General features: G+C 44.4%; 1 protein-coding gene across 1 annotated transcript in view; it reads left to right on the forward strand.

Moving 5' to 3' along the window:
- Syne2 (spectrin repeat containing nuclear envelope protein 2) overlaps nt 1-23,115 on the forward strand; it is a 273,416-nt gene that overhangs the window by 140,597 nt on the left and 109,704 nt on the right. The window contains exons 54-62 of the mRNA XM_059279392.1: nt 2,363-2,503; nt 4,273-4,455; nt 5,163-5,300; nt 10,735-10,920; nt 12,532-12,654; nt 14,056-14,238; nt 17,381-17,512; nt 21,315-21,500; nt 22,091-22,165. Coding sequence (XP_059135375.1) covers nt 2,363-2,503; nt 4,273-4,455; nt 5,163-5,300; nt 10,735-10,920; nt 12,532-12,654; nt 14,056-14,238; nt 17,381-17,512; nt 21,315-21,500; nt 22,091-22,165 — 1,347 coding nt within the window. The remainder of the gene's footprint in view (nt 1-2,362; nt 2,504-4,272; nt 4,456-5,162; nt 5,301-10,734; nt 10,921-12,531; nt 12,655-14,055; nt 14,239-17,380; nt 17,513-21,314; nt 21,501-22,090; nt 22,166-23,115) is intronic.

A 23,115-nucleotide genomic window follows, 5' to 3' on the forward strand; every position in this document is an offset into this window, starting at 1 on the left:
GCAGAACAAAATGGTGTTTGGTCCAGTGTCCCCAAGGAGAGTTTTATGTTTTGTTTTTAAGCTGAGCATGCCTATAACTTGATAACTAAAGCATACTACCACTAGAAACAGCACAAAGAAAAACAGTGCTCTCTGTTCTTAAGAAGTAGCTACTTGGAGGAGGTTGTTTTGCCTGGATGGTAGGGAGGTGGAGATGACTTTTGTGTTTACATTGGCCTGAGAATTAAGTTGGTTGTACTGTACACAGCCAACCATATAGATCTACAGAGAGCTATATAGGTTTTCTTATAGAATGGGGACAAAAAACAGATTTCAAACTCAGACGCTAATGTTGGTTATGATGGCTCACTCCCGTAATCCCAGCACACCACAGGCTAAGGTAGGGGATTGCCTTGTACTGGGGTTGCAGGGTGAGACCTTATCTCAAACAAAACAAACAAATGAAACAACACACCCCTCAGATGCTAGCATGTGTCATTAACTTTTTTTTTTTTTTTTTTCGAGTTTTTTTTGAGACAGGATTTCTCTGTGTAGTTTTGGTGCCTGTCCTGGATCTCACTCTGTAGACCAGGCTGGCCTCGAACTCACAGAGATCCATCTGGCTCTACCTCCCAAGTACTGGGATTAAAGGAATGCACCACCACCACCACCGCCCAGCCATGTCATTTAACTTCTATGGCAGATTTCTTAGAACATGTAATCTGTATATAATTATGCAATCTCCTGATACATGAGAACAGATACTTTGATTTAACACACAATGACCTATTAGGACTTTTCTCAAGGATTGTTATTATCTGTTTTAATAGACTACCAAATATTTTGAGAGAAACTCAGGGTTACTTTTGTGACTTTATATGAAAACCCCTACAAAGTAAGTTAATAAAAAAGTCTTTCACGTTTAAGAGTGAGGTTCTCCATTACGAACTTGTATGTCTGTGACAAATGGAACCGATTTTTACTGTGTCATGAGTCTCAAGGAAATTAGAGGGTCCAGGCCACACTGCAGACAGTATCATGTGTGTCATTCAGATGGCTGCTTACCCCTGATCACAATTGTGCCTGGTGTCCCCAAATGGCAGTATGCCTTTCGACCAAGAGAGCCTGTGTTGGGTAACTTCCTTTGTTTGGTACTGTGTTACATTTGCAACCAGAAGAAAATTAATACAGTATTAAAGTGAGAATTGAGGGGCCGAAGAGATGGCTCAGTGGTTAAGAGCACTTGTTGTTCTTGCAGAAGACCCTGGTTCATTTCCTAGGGTCCACATGGTGACTCACAACCATCTTTAACTCCAGTTCCAGGGGATCTGATGCCCTCTTCTGGCCTCCTCAGGCACCAGGCACACACATGGTATACATACATATCTGAGGCAAAATATTCATACACATAAAATAAAATAAAGCTAAAAATATTAAATTGATAATTATACAACCATCTTTACTATAGTATATGGTCTGTGAATAAAAATATGATATGAAGGTATCACCAGCCCTCTGAGACTCAAGCTTGTCACATGGAGTCTGGGAACTGAGGGCTTCTAGGGTCAAGTTCCGCCAACACCTTGATGTGTGGTCTTGGTGCTGAGTCAGCCATTAGCCCAGGTTTCAGCTTCTACAAAGGCATCCTTATCTACCCTGGGGTATTTTTTGTCTCAGCTAATGTGTACAGTATTACGTGGATATTTTGTGGTTACTTATCAACAATAGCTTTAAAAAAAAAAAGAAAACACTAATCAGGCCTTTGGGAAAACAATGTACTTAATACTCCTAGTCTTTCCTGCCACAAGTTATTTTCTTAAGAAAATGATTTAGATAAAAAAAAACAAAAATTGTTGGGCTCAGCAGCTAGAGTTCTGGTTGCTAGGAACACACACTAGAAACAGCGTAGAGGAAAATGGGGCTCCCCATCCTTTAGACATGGTTACTTAGAGGAGGTTTTGCCTAACTGTGTGGGAAAGTGGAGATTACATTTATTTTAAATCAGCCTAAGAGTAAAGTTGGTCTTACTGAACACAGAGCTGGGCAGACGATTTTCTTACAAAGTTCCGAGTGTCTGAGGAAGCCTCCTTCTGTAGAAATCCTTCCCTGTCATGTGATGCTTCAAAGAGCCCCCTCAGTAACTCTTCCCAATGTAACATAAATTTTATTTATCCAGATAAACATTATATTCAAAAGGTCAGGAAGCACAGCTGACATTTATCTATCCTGTCACTAATACATTAACAGTATGGTTTGGAGGTGCCTCCCCCATGTGAAAATATTTTATAAGTCAACAGAATGAGTAATATTTTTGATGTTTGAACCTGAGACTGGAGCGCCAAAGCTGTCTGCACACCAACTGAGACTTTCTCCCTTGCCACAGATCACCAGTGAAATCTCGACACATTCACCATCATGTGTCATGAGGAGGAAAATAGAGGAAATTAACAACGGGCTTCATGGCATTGAAAAAATGTTGCAACAGAAGAGCAAAAACATTGAGGACGCTCAAGAAATTCAAAAGGTAATGTGCTCCTTGAAGGGGCTTCAGCATGTGGTATTCTGTCTTGCCCCTGTCACATCCCAGATGTGAATCACTCAGACAGCCCCAGATAAGCTCCTGGGATAGACCTGAAGCTCCAGGAACCTGTACCAGGCCTAATGATGATTAGCTCAGTTGGTAGAGTGCTCACCTAGGACACACAAAGCCCTGGGTTTGAGCCCCGGCCCAGCATAAAACAGGGCATGGTGGCACATTGCCAGTAATCAGAGGACTTAGATGGCGGAAGCAGGGATCAAGGTCATCCCTGGCTACACAGGGAGTTTGAGGCTAGCATGGGCTGAGGTCCTGTCTCAGTAAATAAATAAATAAAATTTTTAAAATGAATGAATAAATGGATGAATACCTAAACCAGATCACTGGGGCATCAGTGATGAGAGGCCAGCCCACAGGCATGCAAGGTCAGGTGCATGCAAGCATTATTCTCAGTTTTGACATACAGGCACTTGCCCTGGCCCCTGGCAGCCTCTGACTGAGAAGTAGCATTCCCACAAATAAAAGGGACAGTGAGGATCTTACTGTGGGAAGACTGACATACAAAGTGAGTCGCTTGGGTCTGAGAAATACTACCAGTTTTTCTATAGATTGCCAAGGTTACATAAGAAAAGAAAAACTCGAAACCCGATTTCCCTTGTGAAATTGCTTAGGAAATAAAGTTTTAGGTAAACGTGCAGATGAGCATTGTTCTACATCCAGATCCCAGGTAAACACCTGGGTTCATATTGCCATGTCCACTTTTAGGAAGACCTCTAATGTAATAGGGGTGAGACTATAGGTCATTGTTACACACAGTCTTGATTCTTAAGCAGAGGAACGGGGACCTAGCAAGTCAAGTTTTGTTTCCCCAAGCTTGTTATTATACAAGTATTAGGTATGATTGGAAAATTTTACCTTTGAAATCTCCCTTTGCCCATATAAGTTCAGATTTGAATCCAACCTATTAGTTTGAGTCAAAAACAGTTGTCAAAAGCTAATGCATGATGAGAATTTTCAAACACTGCGCCAATTCCTGGGCAATAGACATTGTTATTCATTTTATTTTTGCACTTGAAGTTGTCTTCTGAACCCATGTATGTATGTGTGCCTGTACATGTATACACACACAGAAAAGTCTAAATGGGCCTTTCTATTTTTATTTTCATTTGTTTTGGAAGATAGACTCCTTTCAGTCTTCCAGGCTGGTCTCAAATTCCTGCTCTTGGTTTTTTCAAGACAGAGTTTCTCAGTGTAGTTTTGGTGCCTGTCCTGGATCTCGCTCTGTAGACCAGGCTGGCCTCGAACTCACAGAGATCCGCCTGGCTCTGCCTCCCGAGTGCTGGGATTAAAGGTGTGCGCCACCTCCGCTTGGCAAATTCCTGCTCTTGCTTTAGTCTCCTGAGAGCCGAGACTAAAGGAATGCATCAACACACCTGCTTAAATGGCCCTTTTGACACCTACCGTGGACCTCCTGGCTTTTGTACATTTAGGGCTATCTGAACCTTGTGTACTGTTAATCATCCTTGTTTACCCTCCAGCTTTTCCTGTCCGGCAATAGCTCACTTGTACTGAAGCGAATATGGTTAGAATTTGAAAGTGATTCCCAGTTTAGACAACTGGTTTGCTGGGTGTGAATGAGCAAGTGTGCAAATGATATTGTCTTTTAGCATTGCCACACGCAAGTGAGTGCCATGTGCAAACTAGTCATTCCCCCCATGGCGTCTTCATTTACATTAACTTAACATTTCCGTTTCCAGAAAATATGGGATGAACTTGACCTCTGGCACTCCAAGCTAAACGAGCTGGACTCGGAAGTTCAGGACTTTGTTGAGCAGGACCCAGGACAGGCTCAAGAGTGGATGGATAACTTGATGGCTCCTTTCCAGCGACACCAGCGAGTGTCCCAGAGAGCAGAATCCAGAACCTCCCAGCTCAACAAGGTGCAGCCATGAAACCTGATAGCCACGTGGCATGGCGGTTCCACAAAGTCAAACAAAGGGTGACATTCACAGGTGGCCAGCAGTGTCCTGTTGTGGCCATCCTTCCTCCCCTTCCCTAGGTGCCATAGTGAGACCACAGCAGGAGTCTAGGCAGTTGTGTTTCCCAAAGTAAATGAAGACCAGAGAATGAGCATGTAGGGCATGCTGTCTCCAGAGCCGGGGGGGGGGGGGGGGGGGGGGGGGGGGGGCATATGGGGGCGTGGGGACGGGGGGTGGGGAGGAGCCTGCAGTCAGAAAGGTGCCATTTGGGAACAAAGTCCTTTTCTACTCTCTTCTGAAGAGTGGCTGTGTTTGGTGTGATCCTGTTAGGACAGGATCCTGAAATGGGATAGGATAGGGCCAGGTCCTGAACTGGAGGAGAAAGTACAGTCCCTGTGTTGAGAATGAGGCAGAGACAGGGCTGGGCTGGCTGCGGCACTGACTGGGAACCTCTGTGTCGAGGCCTGACGGGAACGCCTCAAACCCTTGCTACCTGTCGTGGACAAGTTGGAAAGTCCCTCACCTGGAGCAGGTGGGCCTGTGCCCTCAGCCATGAAAAGGAACCAAAAGGCCTGGCATGCCACTGACCAACATTAGCTCCCCACTTAGAGATCAGTCCGGCCCAGTAACTGGCCTCCAGCAAGCTTGCTTCCCGTTTTCTTCCCCAGGCCACAATCAAGATGGAGGAATATAGCGATCTTCTGAAAAGTACAGAGGCGTGGATAGAGAAGACCAGCCGTGTGCTAGCCAATCCTGCCTGCTATGACTCTTCAAAGACCCTGAGCCACCGCGCCAACGCCCTCCAGGTAGGACCTCTGGGGCTTTCCCCACGCCAGCACAATTGACCGCTTCTCAACTTGATACAAACACGTCATTGATAAGCCACAACCCTCCCTTTCTTGTCCCAAGATCACACATTAATAACACCACAATATAAAATATTTTACAAACAAAAATTCCCAGTCTTGACAAGTTCAAACACTTTCAAATTCAATAAAAATCCAAAATTTCTTTTAAACCCTAGAATCTCTATAAAAATTCAGTCTTTCAACTGTGGATACTATAAAATAAATAATAAGTTAAATAGTTTCTTACTTCAAGAGGGGATTCCAGGGCACAGTCACAACCAGATCAAAGCAATGTCCAGTATCTGGGATCCACTCAACGATCTTCTGGGCTCCTCCAAAGAGCCTGTCCCTTTTCCGGCTCCACCCTCCACAGCACACACTGCTGGGACAGGCTTCGCTCCCCATCGCTGCTGTTCTTGGTGGCCCTCCCATGGTGCTGGCATCTCCAACTGCTGGGATCTCCTGCTACAACTGGGCTGCACTTTCACCAATAACCTCTCCTGGGCTCTCTTCACGGTGCCCAGCCTCAACTTCTCTATGACCCCTTCAATCCCGGGCCTTCAGCTGCTACTGAAACTGAACCTTTACCAATGGCTTCTTCTGGTCTCTCACAGGGCTAAGCCTCAACTGCCATCCATGACTCCTTCATGCCTTCAAAAACAATACTGCCTAGGTGACTCTTACACATTACCAATCCAGCTAGCAGCATGAGGTACAGCCTTGGCTGCCTCTGGAACAGTTTCTGGGTGCTGACTCTCAGGAAACACTTCCCAGAAGATTTCACCTCAGTGATGCTGGTCTCCTCCTCCTCTTCCTCCTTCTCTGTTTCTCTGTGTAGCTCTGGCTGTTCTGGAGCTCACTCATAAACCAGGCTGGCCTTGAACTCAGAGATTGCTGGTCTCTTATTAGTGTTATTATTATTATTTTTAGGAGAACAGTGTTTATTTCAGAACAAAAGTTTTACAGAAATCACACTCACTTTTACATTTTTTTTTTTTTTTTTTGGAGAGGGTTGTATATAGTAATGGGTTTCATCATGGCAGAAATTCATGCAACTAATCAAATTTGGAAAGATTTCAGGTACTAACTTAAAACGGTAAGAACACCCCCACCCCTCTCCACCATTTTCTTTGAGGAAATGCTGGTCTCTTCCTAATCATTGCTAATTTTGCAGCTCTAGCTGACCAGCATCCATCATCCCAGTAAGACAAAGGTTTTACTTTAGTGGTTCTGGTCTCTTGTTTATCACAGCTGATTCTTCAGCCCCAGCTGACCAGACACCACAGAGTTTTCACACAAATGGTCCAGTAGAATCTGCTTCCCTTTGAAATTTTATAAGCCAGACATCCATCTTCTGCACTGCTCTCAACATTCTTATCTTCAATGCGCCCACAAAACAGCCCACTGAGCTCTCAATACTGAAAAGTCTCCCACAATCCTCCCCAAAACGTGTTCAGGTCTGTCACAGCAGTACCCAACTATTCTGGTACTAACTTCTGTCTTAGGGTTTCTATTGCTGTGAAGAGACACCATGACCATGGCAACTCTTATAAAGGAAAACAGATAATTGGGCTTACAGTTCAGAGGTTTAGTCCATTATCATCATGTCAGGAAGCATGGCGGCATGCAGGCAGACACAGTGCTGGAGAAGGAGCCCGAGAGTTCTACACCTGGATCTGTAGGCAAAAGGATCAGAAGTTCAAGGTCAACCTCACACATGGCAAGTTCTAGGTTAAGCTAGGACACAGAAGACTACCTCTTTCACAGGAAGAGACAATGAACCTGGCTTGAGCATTTGAAACTACAAAGCCAACACTCAGTGACACACTTCCTCCAACAAGGCCACACCTACTCCAACAAGGTCACACCTCATAAGAGTGCCACTCCGGTGAATCTATGGGGGCCACTTTCATTCAAACCACCACATGTCATATGGCCGAGGTAATGTGAGGGTCATCCTTATGAGTACATACACCATCAGTCACAACACTTGACTTCAAGGATTCCGAGTAGCCCTGAAGAAAAAAAGCACCATATTAAGAAGAGGATTGTGGGAGCAGGTCTCCAGAATAGCTTCTAGAAGTTGAGAACAGCCTCTAGTTAACATCTACTCTGTGTCCTACAACTGAATTCTGTCAGCAGCTTAAATGAATCTATCTGGAAGAAAACCTGTGAGAGGTGGTCTTCTGTGTCCTAGCTTAACCTAGAACTTGCCATGTGTGAGGTTGACCTTGAACTTCTGATCCTTTTGCCTCTCTGCTTTCCCTGTGCTGAAATTACTGGCACATGCCACCTGGTCTTATGTGATGCTGAGATTAACCCCAGGGCTTCATACAGGCGGGTCAACCATTCTGCCCTCTAAACTACATACAAGGACCTGTGTGGACGGCCTAATTTTTATTTATTCTTTGACAATTTTATACAGGCATGCATATAATGATTTGGGTCATTTTCACCTTCATTACCTTTTTTCATGCCGTTCCCTCTTCCTTTGAATCCCTTCTTCTTTCCAACAACCCCCTTCCTACATGTCTTAAAAAAAAAAACCAGCATGGGTATGTGGGGTATTAACGGGAGCTTGGGCAGCTTATGGGGGGGCTACACCAGTGAAGAAGTGGCATCCCTGCCCCCAGCCACCCCTGACAGCCTCTCCTCAGGAAGGACCTCTCAGCTGCAGCAGCCTCGTGGCTCTGTTAGCAGAGGCCCACCTACGCGAGGCCCGAGCTCTGGAACATACCATATAAATGTGTTTGGTTTAAGCAACTAGGTTTTAGTAATTAGTTACCTGGTAGTAGAAATGGAAGTCAGGTCTGACATTCCAGGCTTTGGAAGACCCTCTACTCCTGGGTATCCCTCAGGTTCTTTGTGCCTGCAGGGAGGCAGAGCCAATGAGAGTGTTTCCCTTCTCAGGGCCATGGCTGCCAGGGACTGTCCAGTGCCCGGAACTGATTGGGTTGATTGTAAAGGTGGATTTTTTTTTCCCTTTCTCGTTATTAGGTCCTGAGAAAGAGTCACTAAGGAATCGTTTCATAACAGTTTCTATAGCAACCAGACCTCAAAAGATGGACTAAATCCTTTATATATTTAAGATAGCACAGTGTTCCTGTGAGTAGCTGAGTTCACCTCCCTGACAGTTGAGATTTAGTGGCACACTTTTGTCCTATGGGATCAGCTCTCAAGAGATGGCATTTTAACCCACTTATTTCTTTTCTTCTTCTTACCTGTGACTTCCTTTGTCCCTCATTCCCACTCCCCCCACCCACACACCTTGGGTTGATTCTCCACATCCCTAGAGCATATCATTTTTCTATTTTTAATCAATTTTATGATTCACCTTTTATGAAAGATTTAGTTTACTTTTGTGTATATATTTGCCAACATGTATTTGAATGCACTGTGTGTGTGTGTGTGTGTGTGTGTGTGTGTGTGTGTGTGTGTGTGTGTAGGTAGTGCTAGCAGAGGCCAGAAGAGGGCATTGGATCCCCTAGAACAGGAGTTACAGATTTGTGAGCAACGATGTGGGTGCTGGGAGCTAAAGTGGGTTCTCTGCAAGAGCAGCAAGTGCTCTAACCACTGAGCCATCTCTCTCTTCTCCGGCCTTCTCCCCCACCCCCACTCCTAGCCTTTTTAATTTTTTTGAGGTAGGTTCATGAAGCCTAGGCTGCCTCTGAACTTAGTATGTAACTGAAGACCCCTCGGAGTCTCCTGCTTCTATTCCTCAGTGCTAGGATACCAGCACATGTCACCATGCCTAGTTTAGGTTTATGTGGTGCTAGGGACTGAGCCTAGGACTTTTCACATGCTAGGCAAGCTCTCTACCAACTGAGCCACATCAGCAGCCCGTATTTCATCCGATTTTGAGGAGTTTGCCAAGAAGAAAAAGAGCAATGGTGCTTTCTCTCTCTTCTCCGCAAATGCTTTTTATGAGTTAAAGAAAGACATGATGAGCTCGGGAGAAAGGAGGTGTCTGCTCGCTTGTGGTGATATAAATGTCTGAGTGTGAACGAGTTTCTCAGACTCTTCTGGAAGGTTCTAAATGGCTGGACTGAGCAGAGGAAGTAAGACACGGGAATGCACGGGTGGGTTCCCACACAGTGGATCCTAACGAATCCTCAAATGGGCAGGAAGTACAGAAAACTGGTCCTGTGTGAAAATCCCATTTTGTCCTCAGAGTTAAAGTAGCTGTCCTGGCCCTACAAGATGGCTCTGCAGGTAATCGTGCTCTGCTACCTGAGCCTGATGACATGAGTTCAGTCCCTGAGACCCACTCGGTTCAAGAAGGGAACCAACTCCTGCCGGCTGTCTTCTGACCCCCACCCACGTGCTATGGCCTGTGTGTGCTCCTTCCCACATGGATGCGCACACACACACACACACACACACACACACACACACACACACACACACACACACTAAAAAATAAATACTTACTAAGATACCTTCCAGGCTTGTTCTTTGATTTAGGTTGTTTTTGCTTTTTAAGGCAAGGTGTCATGTAGCTCAAGTTGGCCTTGAACTCCTGACCCTCTTGCCTCCACCTCCCAAATGCTAGAGTTAAGGCATGTGCTACCAGACCTGTATTTTTTTTATTTTTTTTTCTGTCATCTTAGTGCTCTCCCCCCACCCCTATCTCTATCCCTATTCTTTCCTTTTAAAATTTCTTTAAATGACTGTCAGCACTCTCCACTAAACACGAGACAGTTGGTTTTTCTGGGCATAGTAGCAATCCACTGTAAAGCCTGCAGTTAGAAGGATAGGTTGGCCAATCAAAAATTAGGCCAGCCTAAGCTACATAGCAAGTCTCTTACTCATTTTTTTCTTTGTTTTTTGAGACGGGGTTTATCTGTCCTAGAACTCGCTCTGTAGACCAGGCTGGCCTCAAACAGAGAGATTTTGCTGTCTCCCAAGTGTTGGGATTAAAGGCGTGTGCCGCCACCGCCACCGCTGCCGCCGCCGCCGCCGCCGCCCAATTTTTTATTTCATTTAGTGTTCACTTAGCGTAATACGCCTGCCGTTCACCCCGTTGTTACAGACATCGGTACTTCATTCTTTCCATTGCTGAGTACTGTTCCAGTGACGGAAGCAGCCTGTTTATTCATCCGCCAGCTAACCGATACTTGGGTTGCTCCTGTGCGTTCGCTGTTGTTGTATAGCAAAGTTACAGGAAAACGTGGACACTTCAGACAACCAGCATGTATTATCTGAGGGAGTCTGCCAGCAGATGCTCAAGTCAACCGCCATTGACAACAGAGCGCTCGTTGGTTTCATTCTGAACACAGAAGTGACCAGGACCTGGCACTTTTGAGGCCGTTTGCTCCTTCCTGGATCTAAACTAGATGGATTCATTTCATCATCTTGGTGTTTCTCCCTCTTCTCCTTGTTTATTATCTAGATGGCTCTGGAAGATGGCGAGCAGAAGTACAGCCTTCTACATTCCGTCTTCACGGATCTAGAAGACCTGTCAGTCATTTTTGAAACAGATGACCTCATCCAGTCCATCCAAGAGTTAAGTGGCCAGGTGGCTGCTTTACAGCAGCAGATAGTGGAGGCTCTTCCACACATCCAGCAGGTGGCAGACGTAAGTGACTGCAAAGACGTGGCTTCCTGTTTCCCGTGGACAGCTCATTCAGCACGAATCGCCCCCCCCCCCCAATCCTATGAAAGCGTACTAGGCAGATACATGTTTAATTGATGTTATTTTTTAGGTTACATTTTATTTTGTACAACCACAGCAAGATGCATGTCCCCATCCTTCACCTAGAAGTGGTCCAGCTCCAACATGAAGAATCCTGATAAATAAGCTTGCTATTCTAATTCATTCTCTGACCCAGTCCCTGGGGTCAGTTCTTGGTTGCTGAATGAAGCTTTTCCAAAGTGGTAGTATGCCTCTGTGATTTTTGCTGAAATGGCTTTAAGATGCATTCTATAGTTTGGCATAGCTTCTTAAATAGTAAAAAAAATAGCCGGGCGGTGGTGGTGCACGCCTTTAATCCCAGCACTTGGGAGGCAGAGCCAGGCAGATCTCTGTAAATTCGAGGCCAGCCCGGGCTACAGAGGGAGATCCAGGAAAGGCGCAAAGCTACACAGAGAAACCCTGTCTCAAAAAACAACAATAAAATAAAATAAATTTTAATGTAATCTGATTTATCATAATTTAGATATGTTCCTATAAATAGTTACTGCCGTTACTTCAGACTCATTAAGATTTTTTTCCAATATTAACTCCAAACTGCTATCATTTGAAGTCTTCAGCCTTTCTATGCCATTTTTAAAACCTCTCTTGTCATCCTATAATTGTGTTGTATCTTGAACTCTAAGCTTAATGGCGAGCTCTGGGCTCAGTGGCGAGTTCTCGGTTGGTTACTCAGTGCACTTCAATGTGTGGGTTTTCCTCACATATTTCAACTTTTTTTTCCCCTAGCATTTCACTTTAAGATTCTTGGCCCAGTTATGGACGTTGACATTGAGAGAATTAACCATTAGACAAGAGATCTAGTGTTGAACTTAATCTGAGTAGGTCATGACATCACTCAGCAGAGTTCTGCTTGGCAGGAGCTCATTAGGGGGTGAAAGCCTTGGGGTTTTCCAGCTCCTTGTCAGTTTCTTAAGGGTGACTTTATCGTTTCTTTTTTAACTTAAAGTGATGGGAATTGCTAAAATGCCAGACCCACTTGTGTTCACGTATTTAAACACATTCCAAAGATAAATTTAAAGAGTTTGTAGATAACTGAGAGTTTATTTTAGAATTTTATTTGGAAACATGCCAACCTTTGTTCTCATGAGTAACTGAAACTTGGCCCTATGAATATCTTGACTTCACAATGCTTTCTAGTACAGTGTAGACTAACTTTTCTTGCTTTGTTTTTCAAGACAGGATTTCTCTGTGTAACAGCCCTGGCAGTCTTAGAACTTGATTTGTAAACCAGGCTAGCTTTGAATTCTCAGAGATCTGCCTGCCTCTGCCTCCCAGGTGCTGAGTTTAAAAGCATGCACCACCACTGCCCAGCTAACTAACATTTTTATTTATTAAAAGCCATGCAATCATCTATTCGTTTTTAAGTGCTGTTAAGTGTTAAACACCTTTTGGTTAAGTACAAGAATAGAATTGATAACAATATATTATTATATGTTGCAGATTGTTAATGTACAGCATGTAGTACATGAATGTGTCTTGTTTCTAAACTTCTAGGATGTGGTTGCAATTGAGTCTGAAGTAAAATCAATGGAGAAAAAGGTTGCAAAAATTAAAGCTATTCTGTTATCCAAAGAAATATTTGATTTTTCACCTGAAGAACATCTCAAGCACGGAGAGGTAAGTATACATGGACCATTTTCAAAATACTTAGTGTCTGTCTACAAATATGTAATCATTGGATATGCCCCAAAATGTTGGATTCATTAGAGCAATAATAGGAAATAAGGCTGGGAACAGCTGTATATGCATATGAAAATATTTTTAAAATATTTTTGAGATTTTATTTGTTTTTATTTCATGTGTATGAATGTTTTCCTAAATGCATGTCTATACACCGCATGCCCACAGTGCCCTTGGAGGCCGGAAGAGGGTGTTGGATCCCCTAGGACTGGAGTTACAGTTGTGAGCCACCATGTGGATGCTGGAAATTGAGCCTGGGTGAAAGAGCAGCCAGTTCCATAAAAATCGTTCAAATCATATTTATAGTGTTCCCTATGTAACAGGAGTTTTCCCTGTAGGCTTGCCCTCCCAAGACCTTGAGCACCTATATGAGTCGGTGAAGGGTTTCTGGCCCCAGCAATAGTGTTTACTGGCTTCGAATGTTTCCTGGATTCTTTTATCTCTGTGTGTTGGTACTGAGACCATTAGCTAAGTTATGGCTTGTAAAGAGCCAAGCGCAGTATCTCAGCAAATGTGTTGACCTTCCCGCTCAATCTTGTGATCCACAGCAGGCCCTTTGGGGTCAGGCAGATCTCAGTTCTAATCTTACCCCTGCCTCTTGCCATCTAAACTTAATTGGGTCTTCTTCCTGCCTGTGAAAGGGAGGTTAGCATACTTCCCTTTTAGGGTTAAATGAGGTCTTATCTTTGAGGTCTGTTGTAAGGTGAAATTTGGCCAGATACTTCTGTTCAATTCAAGGAGGATTTTTTTAAGGACTTTTGCAGGAAGTCCTGGACTAGGTACAGTTGCTTTGGAAAATTCAGGACCTGCCTAGTGACAGCAATACAGAACTAAGTCACAATTCCATATAGAGGGGAAAGGAGGAAGTTAGAAACTAGTTTTCTGAATGCTGGTGTAGTGTTTGGAAAGTTAGTCTTTCCCGAGATGTTCTTTCCTAAGACCCATCATACCTTAATAGCTCTTTTAAATCAGAATTAAGAAAATGCTTTAAGGACTGAAACTACAGGGCTGGAGAGATGGCTCAGTGGTTGAGCATGCTTATTACTCTTGCAGAGGCCCTGAGTTGGGTTCCCAGCACCACATGGTGGCTCCATCTCCAGGGGCTCCTACGCCCTCTTCTGGCCTCTGCAGGCTCTGCACCCGTATGCAGCTCCCATTCCCACACATGCATATACTCACAGTCAAAAATAAAAATAGAACAGTTTTTGTTGAAATTGCACATTAAAGACCAACATTAAATTACGAATATTTTAATTTGCACTAAGTAAACTTGCATGGGCTTTGTGGGTTTTTGTTTCTGTTTTCATCCATGTATTGCACTTCCTTTCTGCTGTGAAGGTCATACTTGAAAACATCCATCCCATGAAAAAAACGATTGCCGAGATAATGACTTACCAAACGGAACTAAGGCTACCCCAGACAGGAACCAAACCTCTGCCTGTCTTTCAGAGGACAAATCAGCTTTTACAAGATGTGAAACTGTTGGAAAATGTGACTCAAGAACAAAATGAGTTATTGAAGGTGAGCGGTTTATGTCGAGGGCCAACTGACTGTGTGAAAATGTTCAGTGGAAGTTGGTTTGTAGCTTGGTTTCTATTGCTGTGATAAAACGGGCTGGGGAGAAGAAGGTTTACTTGGCTAGCATATCTGGGTCAGAGTCCACTGAGGGAAGCCAAGGCGAGAAGTGAAGCAGAAGCCAAGGATGAAACTACTTTTACTGGCTTGCTTAGTCACTTTCCTTACACTACCTGGGACCATCTGCCCAGGCTGGACCTGCCCACATCAACCGTCAATCAAGAAAATACCCTACAGACTTGCCAGCAGGCCAATTTGATGGAGGCAATTGAGGTTTCCTCTTCCCTGATATCCCCAGCTTGTATTGACAGAAAAGCTCCACTAGTCAGTGTAGTTTTCAAGTTTAATTGAAAGCAGTTGTTGCCCAAGAGGTGGCATTTGATCTAAGTAAGTAAATAGTTTCTCCCATCCCGCCCTACTCCCATATTTTTTCCCCTTGCTCTGGTTGGGCACATTAGCATTCAATGGTCTATTTAGTTAATATAGCTGCTACAGACCTCTGTGGGAGAGAACACCGGCCCTGTCAAGGCACTTGCAGCCTCTGGAGACTGAAGACTGTAGAGTAAGCATCACATAGCAGTCTCCTTGTCCACCTCGGTCGCTTCCTCCAGCTGTGAATTAGCTCAGGATTCCCAACCCCTAACAGAGGTAGCCTGGGCCGTTTGCCATCTTCGGGAGACTTGTGTTGGAAGTCTTAAATGGAAAGATGGAAGAGTTCACTAGTGTCAATGTTCGTCCCTATGGAATAAAGCAAGAGTTTCAGCTTTTGAACCTTCTGTTGTTTCTCCATCTTGAGGGTCTCTTCCTTCCTTCTGATAATGTTTTTCCTATCATTCTCAGGAGGAGGGTTCCCCCCTGTGAGTTTTGTTACTCCACTAGTCTCAGGTCAGAATCATTGTAGTTTCTATTCCGGAGGCAACAGCCACTCCCGTAGAACTGAAATAGTTAAAAGAATCTTGAACTCCACGGGCAATCTCCCCGCTTGGCAGAGACGCCCCGCCTCTTGCTTTGGAAAGTGCTGTGTCTTTTTCCTTCTACAGTTTCCTTTACATTGAAGTGGACATCCTGGCCCTCTAAAGTTGGGGGAGCTTCTACTCCCTGATTTGAAGCTTAGCAGTCCTCTGACGTGGCTACTGATCAACCGATGTTGTTTTCCTCCTGATACCCACAGAGGGAAAAGTGACTTAGCATTCATGTACCTTTTTAGAAATAGTTTGTACGTGAAGGGAAAAGGATCAAATTTGATGTGCCATGTTTAATCTCTTCTTTCTTGATGGGTTTCTGGTCAGGAAAGGAGAATAACCCTAGCTGTGCTTTAAAGTGACCTCTCCAAGAAGAGGAAAAGGGGATGATAAAAGAGGGTTGTGTTTCCTTGTTTGTCAAGTTAGGCATCACACTGTGCTTTGAAATTTTTCCATCTTACTGTGTGCATGGGAATCACATGTACCCCTCGTGTATTTCAAAGCAAGTAAGCCATTGGTAATTAAAATTATTAGGATATGGGACATTTCTTTTAGTTCCTACTTGAGATAGGACAAGTGCCCTTCTAGTAGAAAATAAGACAGACGACTCTCGTGGGCATAATGGCATGTCACCCATTGCTGCGAGCTGGGGGACAGGTGTGTGCAGCGAATATAATTATTCATTTCTAGCTTGCAGCTAAAACTATGGTTAAATATTGTTTTTAAATACCAAGAAGGATTATGTGTTGGCCAGAACCTGTGTCATTTCAAAAGACATTTTGCTTCCATATGAAGCACACCAGAGCAATGTCTAGACTTGCTTTTGAAGTCTGGTTTTGTTTTGTTTTGTTTTTTTAATCGCTCATCATACTTGATGGTTTTATTTAGTCTACAAAGAAGTCTGAGCTCTGTTCCCCAAACACTAGAGTCCATGGCATGTTCTGGTTAGCTTCGCCTCATTCTTCAAACTCATACTGCTTGGGAAGCTTCGACTGTACTCATGAAGTGTGTGTGCATCACTGACCCTAACGGGCGGCAGGGAGGATGTCCGCACTGGGAAAATACACCATAAAACGTCAAATACCATGCTTTGTGCATTCAGAATCCGGTCACCATTGTATGTGGAAAAGTGCCACATGCAATTCATATTAGTGTGCTAAATATATGGATTGGCAAGATGGCTCAGTAGGTAAAGGAGCTTGCCTTGAAAGCCTGGTGACCCTACCTGAGTTTGATCCCTAGAACCCACAGAAAGGTGTAAGGTGAATCTGAAACATTTTTGTTGTTGTTGTTTTTTCTTTTTTCTTTTTCTGAGACAGGGTTTCTCTGTATAGCCTTGGCTGTCCTGGAACTAGCTCTGTAGACCAGGCTGGCCTCAAACTCACAGAGATCCGCCTGCCTCTGCCTCCCAAGTGCTGGGATTAAAGGCATGCACCACTACTGCCCGGCCCTGAAACTTTTTTAAATGGTGTGCATGACATACTAGTAATTTCATAAGACTTAGAAACTTCGTTAGCTTGCTATAAAATGCTTCCCCGAATAAGCCCCCTAAACTAGAAGCACATCAGAGAAAAGAAGCATTTAATGAGAACTGTACCCCAAGCCCTGCTGAGGAGCCCAGAGTCTAGTAGAAAAGGTAGATTAGGCTCCAGCATGGCAAACTTTGCTCTCTAGATTTTTAATATAAATACAGGTAATACTTAGAATAGAACTAAATTTGGAATTTTTATTTATTTAGCATACAAATATAGAGTACAGGGATCTTCTGGGGACCTGCAAGATGGCTCATCAGGTAAAGGCTCTTGCTTGCCACACCTGGCACCCTGAGTTGGACCCATGCATGCACACGGTGGAAGAAGAGAACTGCCCCCTGCCGATTGTCCTCTGATCTCTGCCAGTACAGTTCCCCCCCACCCCCCACCCCCCAACCCCCACAGCAATACAAAATAATAGAGGTTTTTTTTATTATTATTAAAAAAGATTCTGTTTCCCATTGGAATCTGTACGGGTGCATAGGCTCTGTATTTTATTGGAACTTACGATAGGATAGATAACAGATATACAGCCTGTTTATTCCTTAGATGGTAACAATGACTCTTCTTTGCGGGGTGGGTGTTATTTCATAGGTTGTCATAAAACAGACTGCTGAATGTGATGGCGAAATAGAAAATCTGAAACTGATATTAAATAAGTCTTCAGCTGAGTTCTCCCCTGAACGAGTGTCACGAAAGCAAGCTGCCGACCTGCCTTCATCACGGGTATGTCTCCTTCATTCATCTGTCCGCTCATCCCATAGACTTGGACTTTACCCTAGGGGTGTAGAGTCTTTTGCAGTACCAGAGGGCTATGCCTGACATCTGTTTTCCAACTGAAACTATTTTCTTTCCGTTCTTATTTCATGAAATGGTGGTTCTGTGGTGTCATCAATATGCCATAATGACCCCTAAACTTGAGATCTAGTCCCAGAAGCTAGGCAGGCCGCCACTTCTAAACCCTGTGGTGGGTGCCTACAATCTCAGCATGGTGCATCTTGGTTTGCATTTCCTCTGTGTCTAAGAAGCTGATGTAGTTTGGACACCCTAACCTAGTGTATTGAGGTAGGAGTCAGGCAGTGTGGGCTGGCTGGATTTCAGGAGTTATGAAACTCTGAACATTGTTATAATGAAGGATCTGAGATACCAGCCTGTATTTTTATTGCCATAAAACTCTCTGGGTAGGGCCTTTTCAGTCTTTGGTTTTATATCGGCATCTCTGTATTGAAACAGTGTGACAGGGTCCAAGGACATGAGAGCTGTGTCTTTCCTGCTTTCTGATGGACACATGCAGGTTGTTAATGTGGCCATCTGCTAGCTGGGAGACCGAGGGCAGCTTGCTTAGCATGAAAGGTGAAGTACAAGAGGTTTCAGGTGGCACAGCCCATGACCGCTGAATCGATCGTGCAGGCCCAGTGTGAGCGGCTCAGTAGGCAGGGTGAGGGTAACAAGTCTCCTCAAACACTTTAAAACTCAGGACTTCAAAGAGCTTTTGTTGTCCAAGTACAAATAAAGGAAATCACCCATAGGACACATCTTTGGGGTATATCACACAACACAGGTGCGTGGCCTTTATGAGCCCTGGTGGACCGAGGAGACAGGGAAGAGCATCTAGCTGGCCATGTCAGGAAAGAACGGGCCAATAGAACTGAACCAAGAAAAAATAGACTTCTTCCTTCCAGTTTCCAGATGGTTTGATGTAACTGTGATACTCAGGAGGTGGACCCACCACAGTGATTTACTCAAGAGTGTAAGACTGTCCACTTCACACCTGATAGCTGATCTGTCTTCCCGGGATGATGGTGGCAGACAAGATCTCACCGTGTGGACCAGGCTGGCCTCGAACTCACAAAGATCCGCCTGCCTTTGTGTCTGCCTTCCTGAGTGCTGGGATTAAACACATAAACCACATGATTTCATGAGTGGGTTTTGTTGTTGTTGTTTAACACTACAAACTCAACAAACAGGAAGTTAGGGCTGACTGTGAGTGGGACCTGGGCCCTGGTCAAGGAACTCTTCATATTCTTTCTTTGGTTCTTCCATGCATCATGACTGCTGTATCTCCTAACCAGAGTTGGTGTTATCAAGTCACACTGGGTCATTTAAAGAATACTGTCTGAATCATGCATCACTTCCAAACTTCATGTCTTTCCTCAGTCATTATGTGACACCTGCTTCTTGAGGAAAAAATCTCGAAGAATCTCGTTGAAGCATATGAATATAGCTCATCGGCTATTTTATTTCATGTAAAAATAATGTTTCGTGAGAAAAAGGGAAGAGGGTTGAGCTCGCAACATACACATTCCTAGAAGTACTTTTCAGTCATTGAACTTGGGACACAGCAAAATGCTTTATACACCCCTCCCACATTGTCACCAGACTATTAAAGATGTGTTTTCAAGTGTGCAATGTGGGAACTGCACACGGGACATTGCCTGTGCTAGGCAAGAACTCCACTACTGATCCCCAACATGTATGTCTTCATCAAGGACATCCTTAAATGAGATTGACATGCTTTTCCTTCCATAAATAACCGGTGTCACCTACCTCAATTCATCCCTTTTGTGCCCTCAGTATAAGTGCCAACAGAGTGAAATGGCCAGTAACTTTTTAGCAGCATTGTGGGAGTGATAGTAACCTCGGGAATGTGGCTCTCAGCTTTGGACGCCACTAGTGGCCTCGAGGGCTATGGATACCACTGTGCAGATGGTGACTTGGTGCCTGTCTGTGCCTACATGAAACAGGTCTCTGTTTCCCTGAATTTATTCTAACGGCTGTGGCACTGCTTTTGTTGGGGGCATCTTCTGTTGAAGTGTGGTGTTCACTGAAAGTGGAACATGAACCATAGTCAACTCAGGGTTAACTCTGCCAGTAGGAAGCTTTCATTGCGGGCAGCATTAGGGGTGTTAGTTTAGCGAATGAGTGCCAGAGCCCATGAGTCATAAGGAAGCCCGGGTTTGGCCCTGTGGTACACCAGCTGCAACTTGACGAGAATCTTCCTACTCTGGACTTCAGAACTCTCTCTTATGTGTAGTGAAATGTTACTTTTTGCTGTGTAAAAATCCAATGATTTGGGAGCTAGGGGGTTAGCTCGGTTGGTGACTGTGCCTGTGATCCTGATTTCAATCTCCAGAACCCACATGAAAATAAAACAAAGACCAATATTATGGCATGTGCTTGTAATCGCAGCCTGGGGAGGCAGAGGCAGGCCCTGGGCCCTGTTGGCCAGTCAGCCTAACGTACTTGTTGGGGTCCAGCAAGTAAGACCCAGTTTCAAAAAATAAATAGATGGGCTGGGCGTGGTAACACATGTTCTTTTATCCCAGCACTCAGAAGGCAGAAGCAGTCAGGTCTGAGTTTGAGACTTGACTGGTCTACACAGTGAGTTCTAAGCCAGTTAGGGATACATAGTAAGACCCTGAGGGTTGTTTTTTGTTTTTTTTTTTGTCTGTTTTTGTTGTTGTTTGTTTGGTTTTAAGGATGGATGGCTCTGAGATTGACCTCTGGCACATATGTGCACATGTATCTGTGGACATACATGTATACACAATTTATTGATCTTATGAACATTGAAAAGAGAGATTTGGGGGGGATGTGTTAGAAATGTGTGTGGGGGGGTGCTTAACAGACACACACACACTAAGCAAGCAAGCAAACACTCTGCACTGGGACTACAGCCCAGGCAGGGAGAAATTTTGAATAAATACAAGCCTCCTAAAAAGGAGCTCAGACAAAGGGTGCTAGAGGATCAGAGTAACTGCCCCCCACAGTTCCTACTAAATCTAGGAGTCTATAATTCCATAATCCCAGTAGGCAGACAGTGGGTTTTCCAAATCTAGGAAAACTAGCTTGTACATATTAATAATGGTTCCTGAATAATATTATATAGCTTGGAATCATCTGTCCATCATTCCCAGAGTAAATTTCATTGCAAATAGATTATTTTAGTTGATTAACATTTTTTAGGATGCTTGGAATGTAGACAAAGTAAACAAATTAAGTAGTATCAAAGAATCTTCAAAGGCAATAAAAAAATTTGGTATTTAATTTTATTTTATTTTGGGGGGTTCTCAAATGTTAGATTTAAGACTCTCCTGGGGAAACATGGGAACATGTATCTGTAATAATCTGTGTGAAAAATGGGAAGTATGTGTTCATCAAAGTGCAGGCTTGTGGCTCTCGCCCTGGGGATTCTGGTTCTGTGAGTCCTGTGGTTAGTTACTATGGCACTGGCTCCCCACCCTGGCTGCACATCAGTCACCTGCTGACCTTGTTACAAGTTCCCATGCTTTCTTCAATCCCCAGAGCCTCCCACCTTACAAGGTCTATGAGGGGTTAGGTAACTCTGTGGGTTGTAAATCCTACACAGGTGCTTTGGCAGTACCAGCCAGGGCAAGGAGCCATACTGTACCAGTAGCCGCTGACCAGGGCAGTAAGCGTCCCTTGTCCTAAAGAAAGCTGGCTCCTGGGAGCTTCCAGAGGCTGCTCCGATTTCCCTCCAACCATGCCCACCACTCTTTCTGAACAGGGAAAGATGGAAGGGTTGGAAAAGCAGATTCTGAATCTAAACCAGAAGAAGGACGATCTGCTGGTGGGCTTGAAGGCCGCTGTACTGAACCTTCACGAGCACCTGAAGCAGGAACAGCAGGAAGGAGAAGGAGATGAGCTGTCGGAAGAGGGCGGAGTCCCCGAGAGGGGTGCCTCGGACAGGAAGGTAGGCGTGGCTTTCACTTAGTTCCGATCTCACATTCCAAAGGAGAGTTAATGGGTAACTTTCCACCAGAACACCCTGCGGTATCGCTGCCCACAGTAAAGGAATTTTTTAAGTGGAAATACTCCGCTTGAGGTTGTTTACTAGTGAGCACAGATCCCCAGGGCGGGTCTGCTCTGGACCCAACCCCGCATTCTTATACCTGAGTTAACCTAACGACACGCTTACGAAATTCCACGCGCACGTGGGAGGGAACCACCTTTGAAGTATCTGCCTTAGAATAGTCACCCCATTGCAGACTCAAAAGTGGTCCAGCATCTGAGAGCACTCTGAGTCCACATCAATGTAGTGCACTCCGGTTGTTTAGGGGTGGGGCCGTGGGGATCATGCAAATGAAAAGGATTCCACAGGCGAGGTGAGATGTTTGGCTAGGAGACCTGAAAGGCACAAGGCCCAGAGACTTCCGGGCAGGCAGGCGTGGGTGAACGTCTTGGACAATGTATAAAGATTTAGTTATATAAAAATGCAACCAGGCCAGGATGCGATGCTAGTCCACAGCCTGACTACAGGTGCTCTTGTGCTGTGTCTTTTAGCTGAAAAGAGCAAGCTCCATGTCTTTCCTGCCAGTGGTCAAGGAGGAGGCGGAAGAAAGCTCTGTGAAGAGTGAAGTAAGGAAAAACAATTTTCTTTTTGTGTTTCTAAAAAAAGATGTATTTTTTTTTAATTATCGGGGGTGGGGGAGTACATACCCATGACATGAATAAAAGTGCCTTCAGAGGCCAGGGGTACCTGATCCCCTGGAACTGGAGTTACAGTAGACCCCAGAATGGGTGCTGGGAATCAAACTCAGTCCCTGCAAGAGCAGTACATACTCTTGACTGCTGAAGCCATCTCTCCAGCACCCAGGAAACCAGTTTTCTTGTTAAAACTGCCCAGGACCAGATCTCTAAAGGAATGTCAAAGAAAACAAATGAAAACCTAAGGCTTTTAAAGTTAACGTTGATTTGTTTAAATTAAGGCTGAAGTACTCATTCGGTTATTAGTTTTGCTAAGTTTATCTAAACCCACTTTGCCACGGCTGAGTGGGATAAATGTAATTCAGGGTGCTTGTTGGTGTAAAGGAGTCCTCTGTTGCGTTCAGACTTCTGAGTGCTCCTCTGGAGCTTGGAGAGTGTGCGGTTTGGTGTGGGTTTTAGCAGATAATTGTTTTGCATATTTGAGATAGGGCTTTGTTTTAGAGTGGTGTCGTCAAGGACAGGCGTTGTGTGTGCAGCTGATAGAGCTGATTCTTACTGCTTCATTGTAACTGGTTGAAAGAGACTTAACCTTGGTACCGTTTCATACTCAAAACACAGCGCTGCACTTCTTACACTCAGTGAGCTGGCGTGGCTCGTAGTTTATAGGACTCAGGTATGGCCACAGGACGGTTTTTTTGCTCACTTCGTAGATTAGTTCATGGCTCTGCTGTCACATGGAGTAGACCTTTTGTCCTACTGCGAGTCACTAGTACACAGTGTAACTGAGGTGGCGGGGAGGACAACAGTGTACTTTGTACTCTGACCACCACACAGCTTCCACTTCACAGTCTAATTGAATCCTTTTCTGGTGGAGAAACTGC

The sequence above is a fragment of the Peromyscus eremicus genome, chromosome 14 (genome assembly GCF_949786415.1).
Source record: "Peromyscus eremicus chromosome 14, PerEre_H2_v1, whole genome shotgun sequence".
Taxonomy (NCBI): domain Eukaryota; kingdom Metazoa; phylum Chordata; class Mammalia; order Rodentia; family Cricetidae; genus Peromyscus; species Peromyscus eremicus.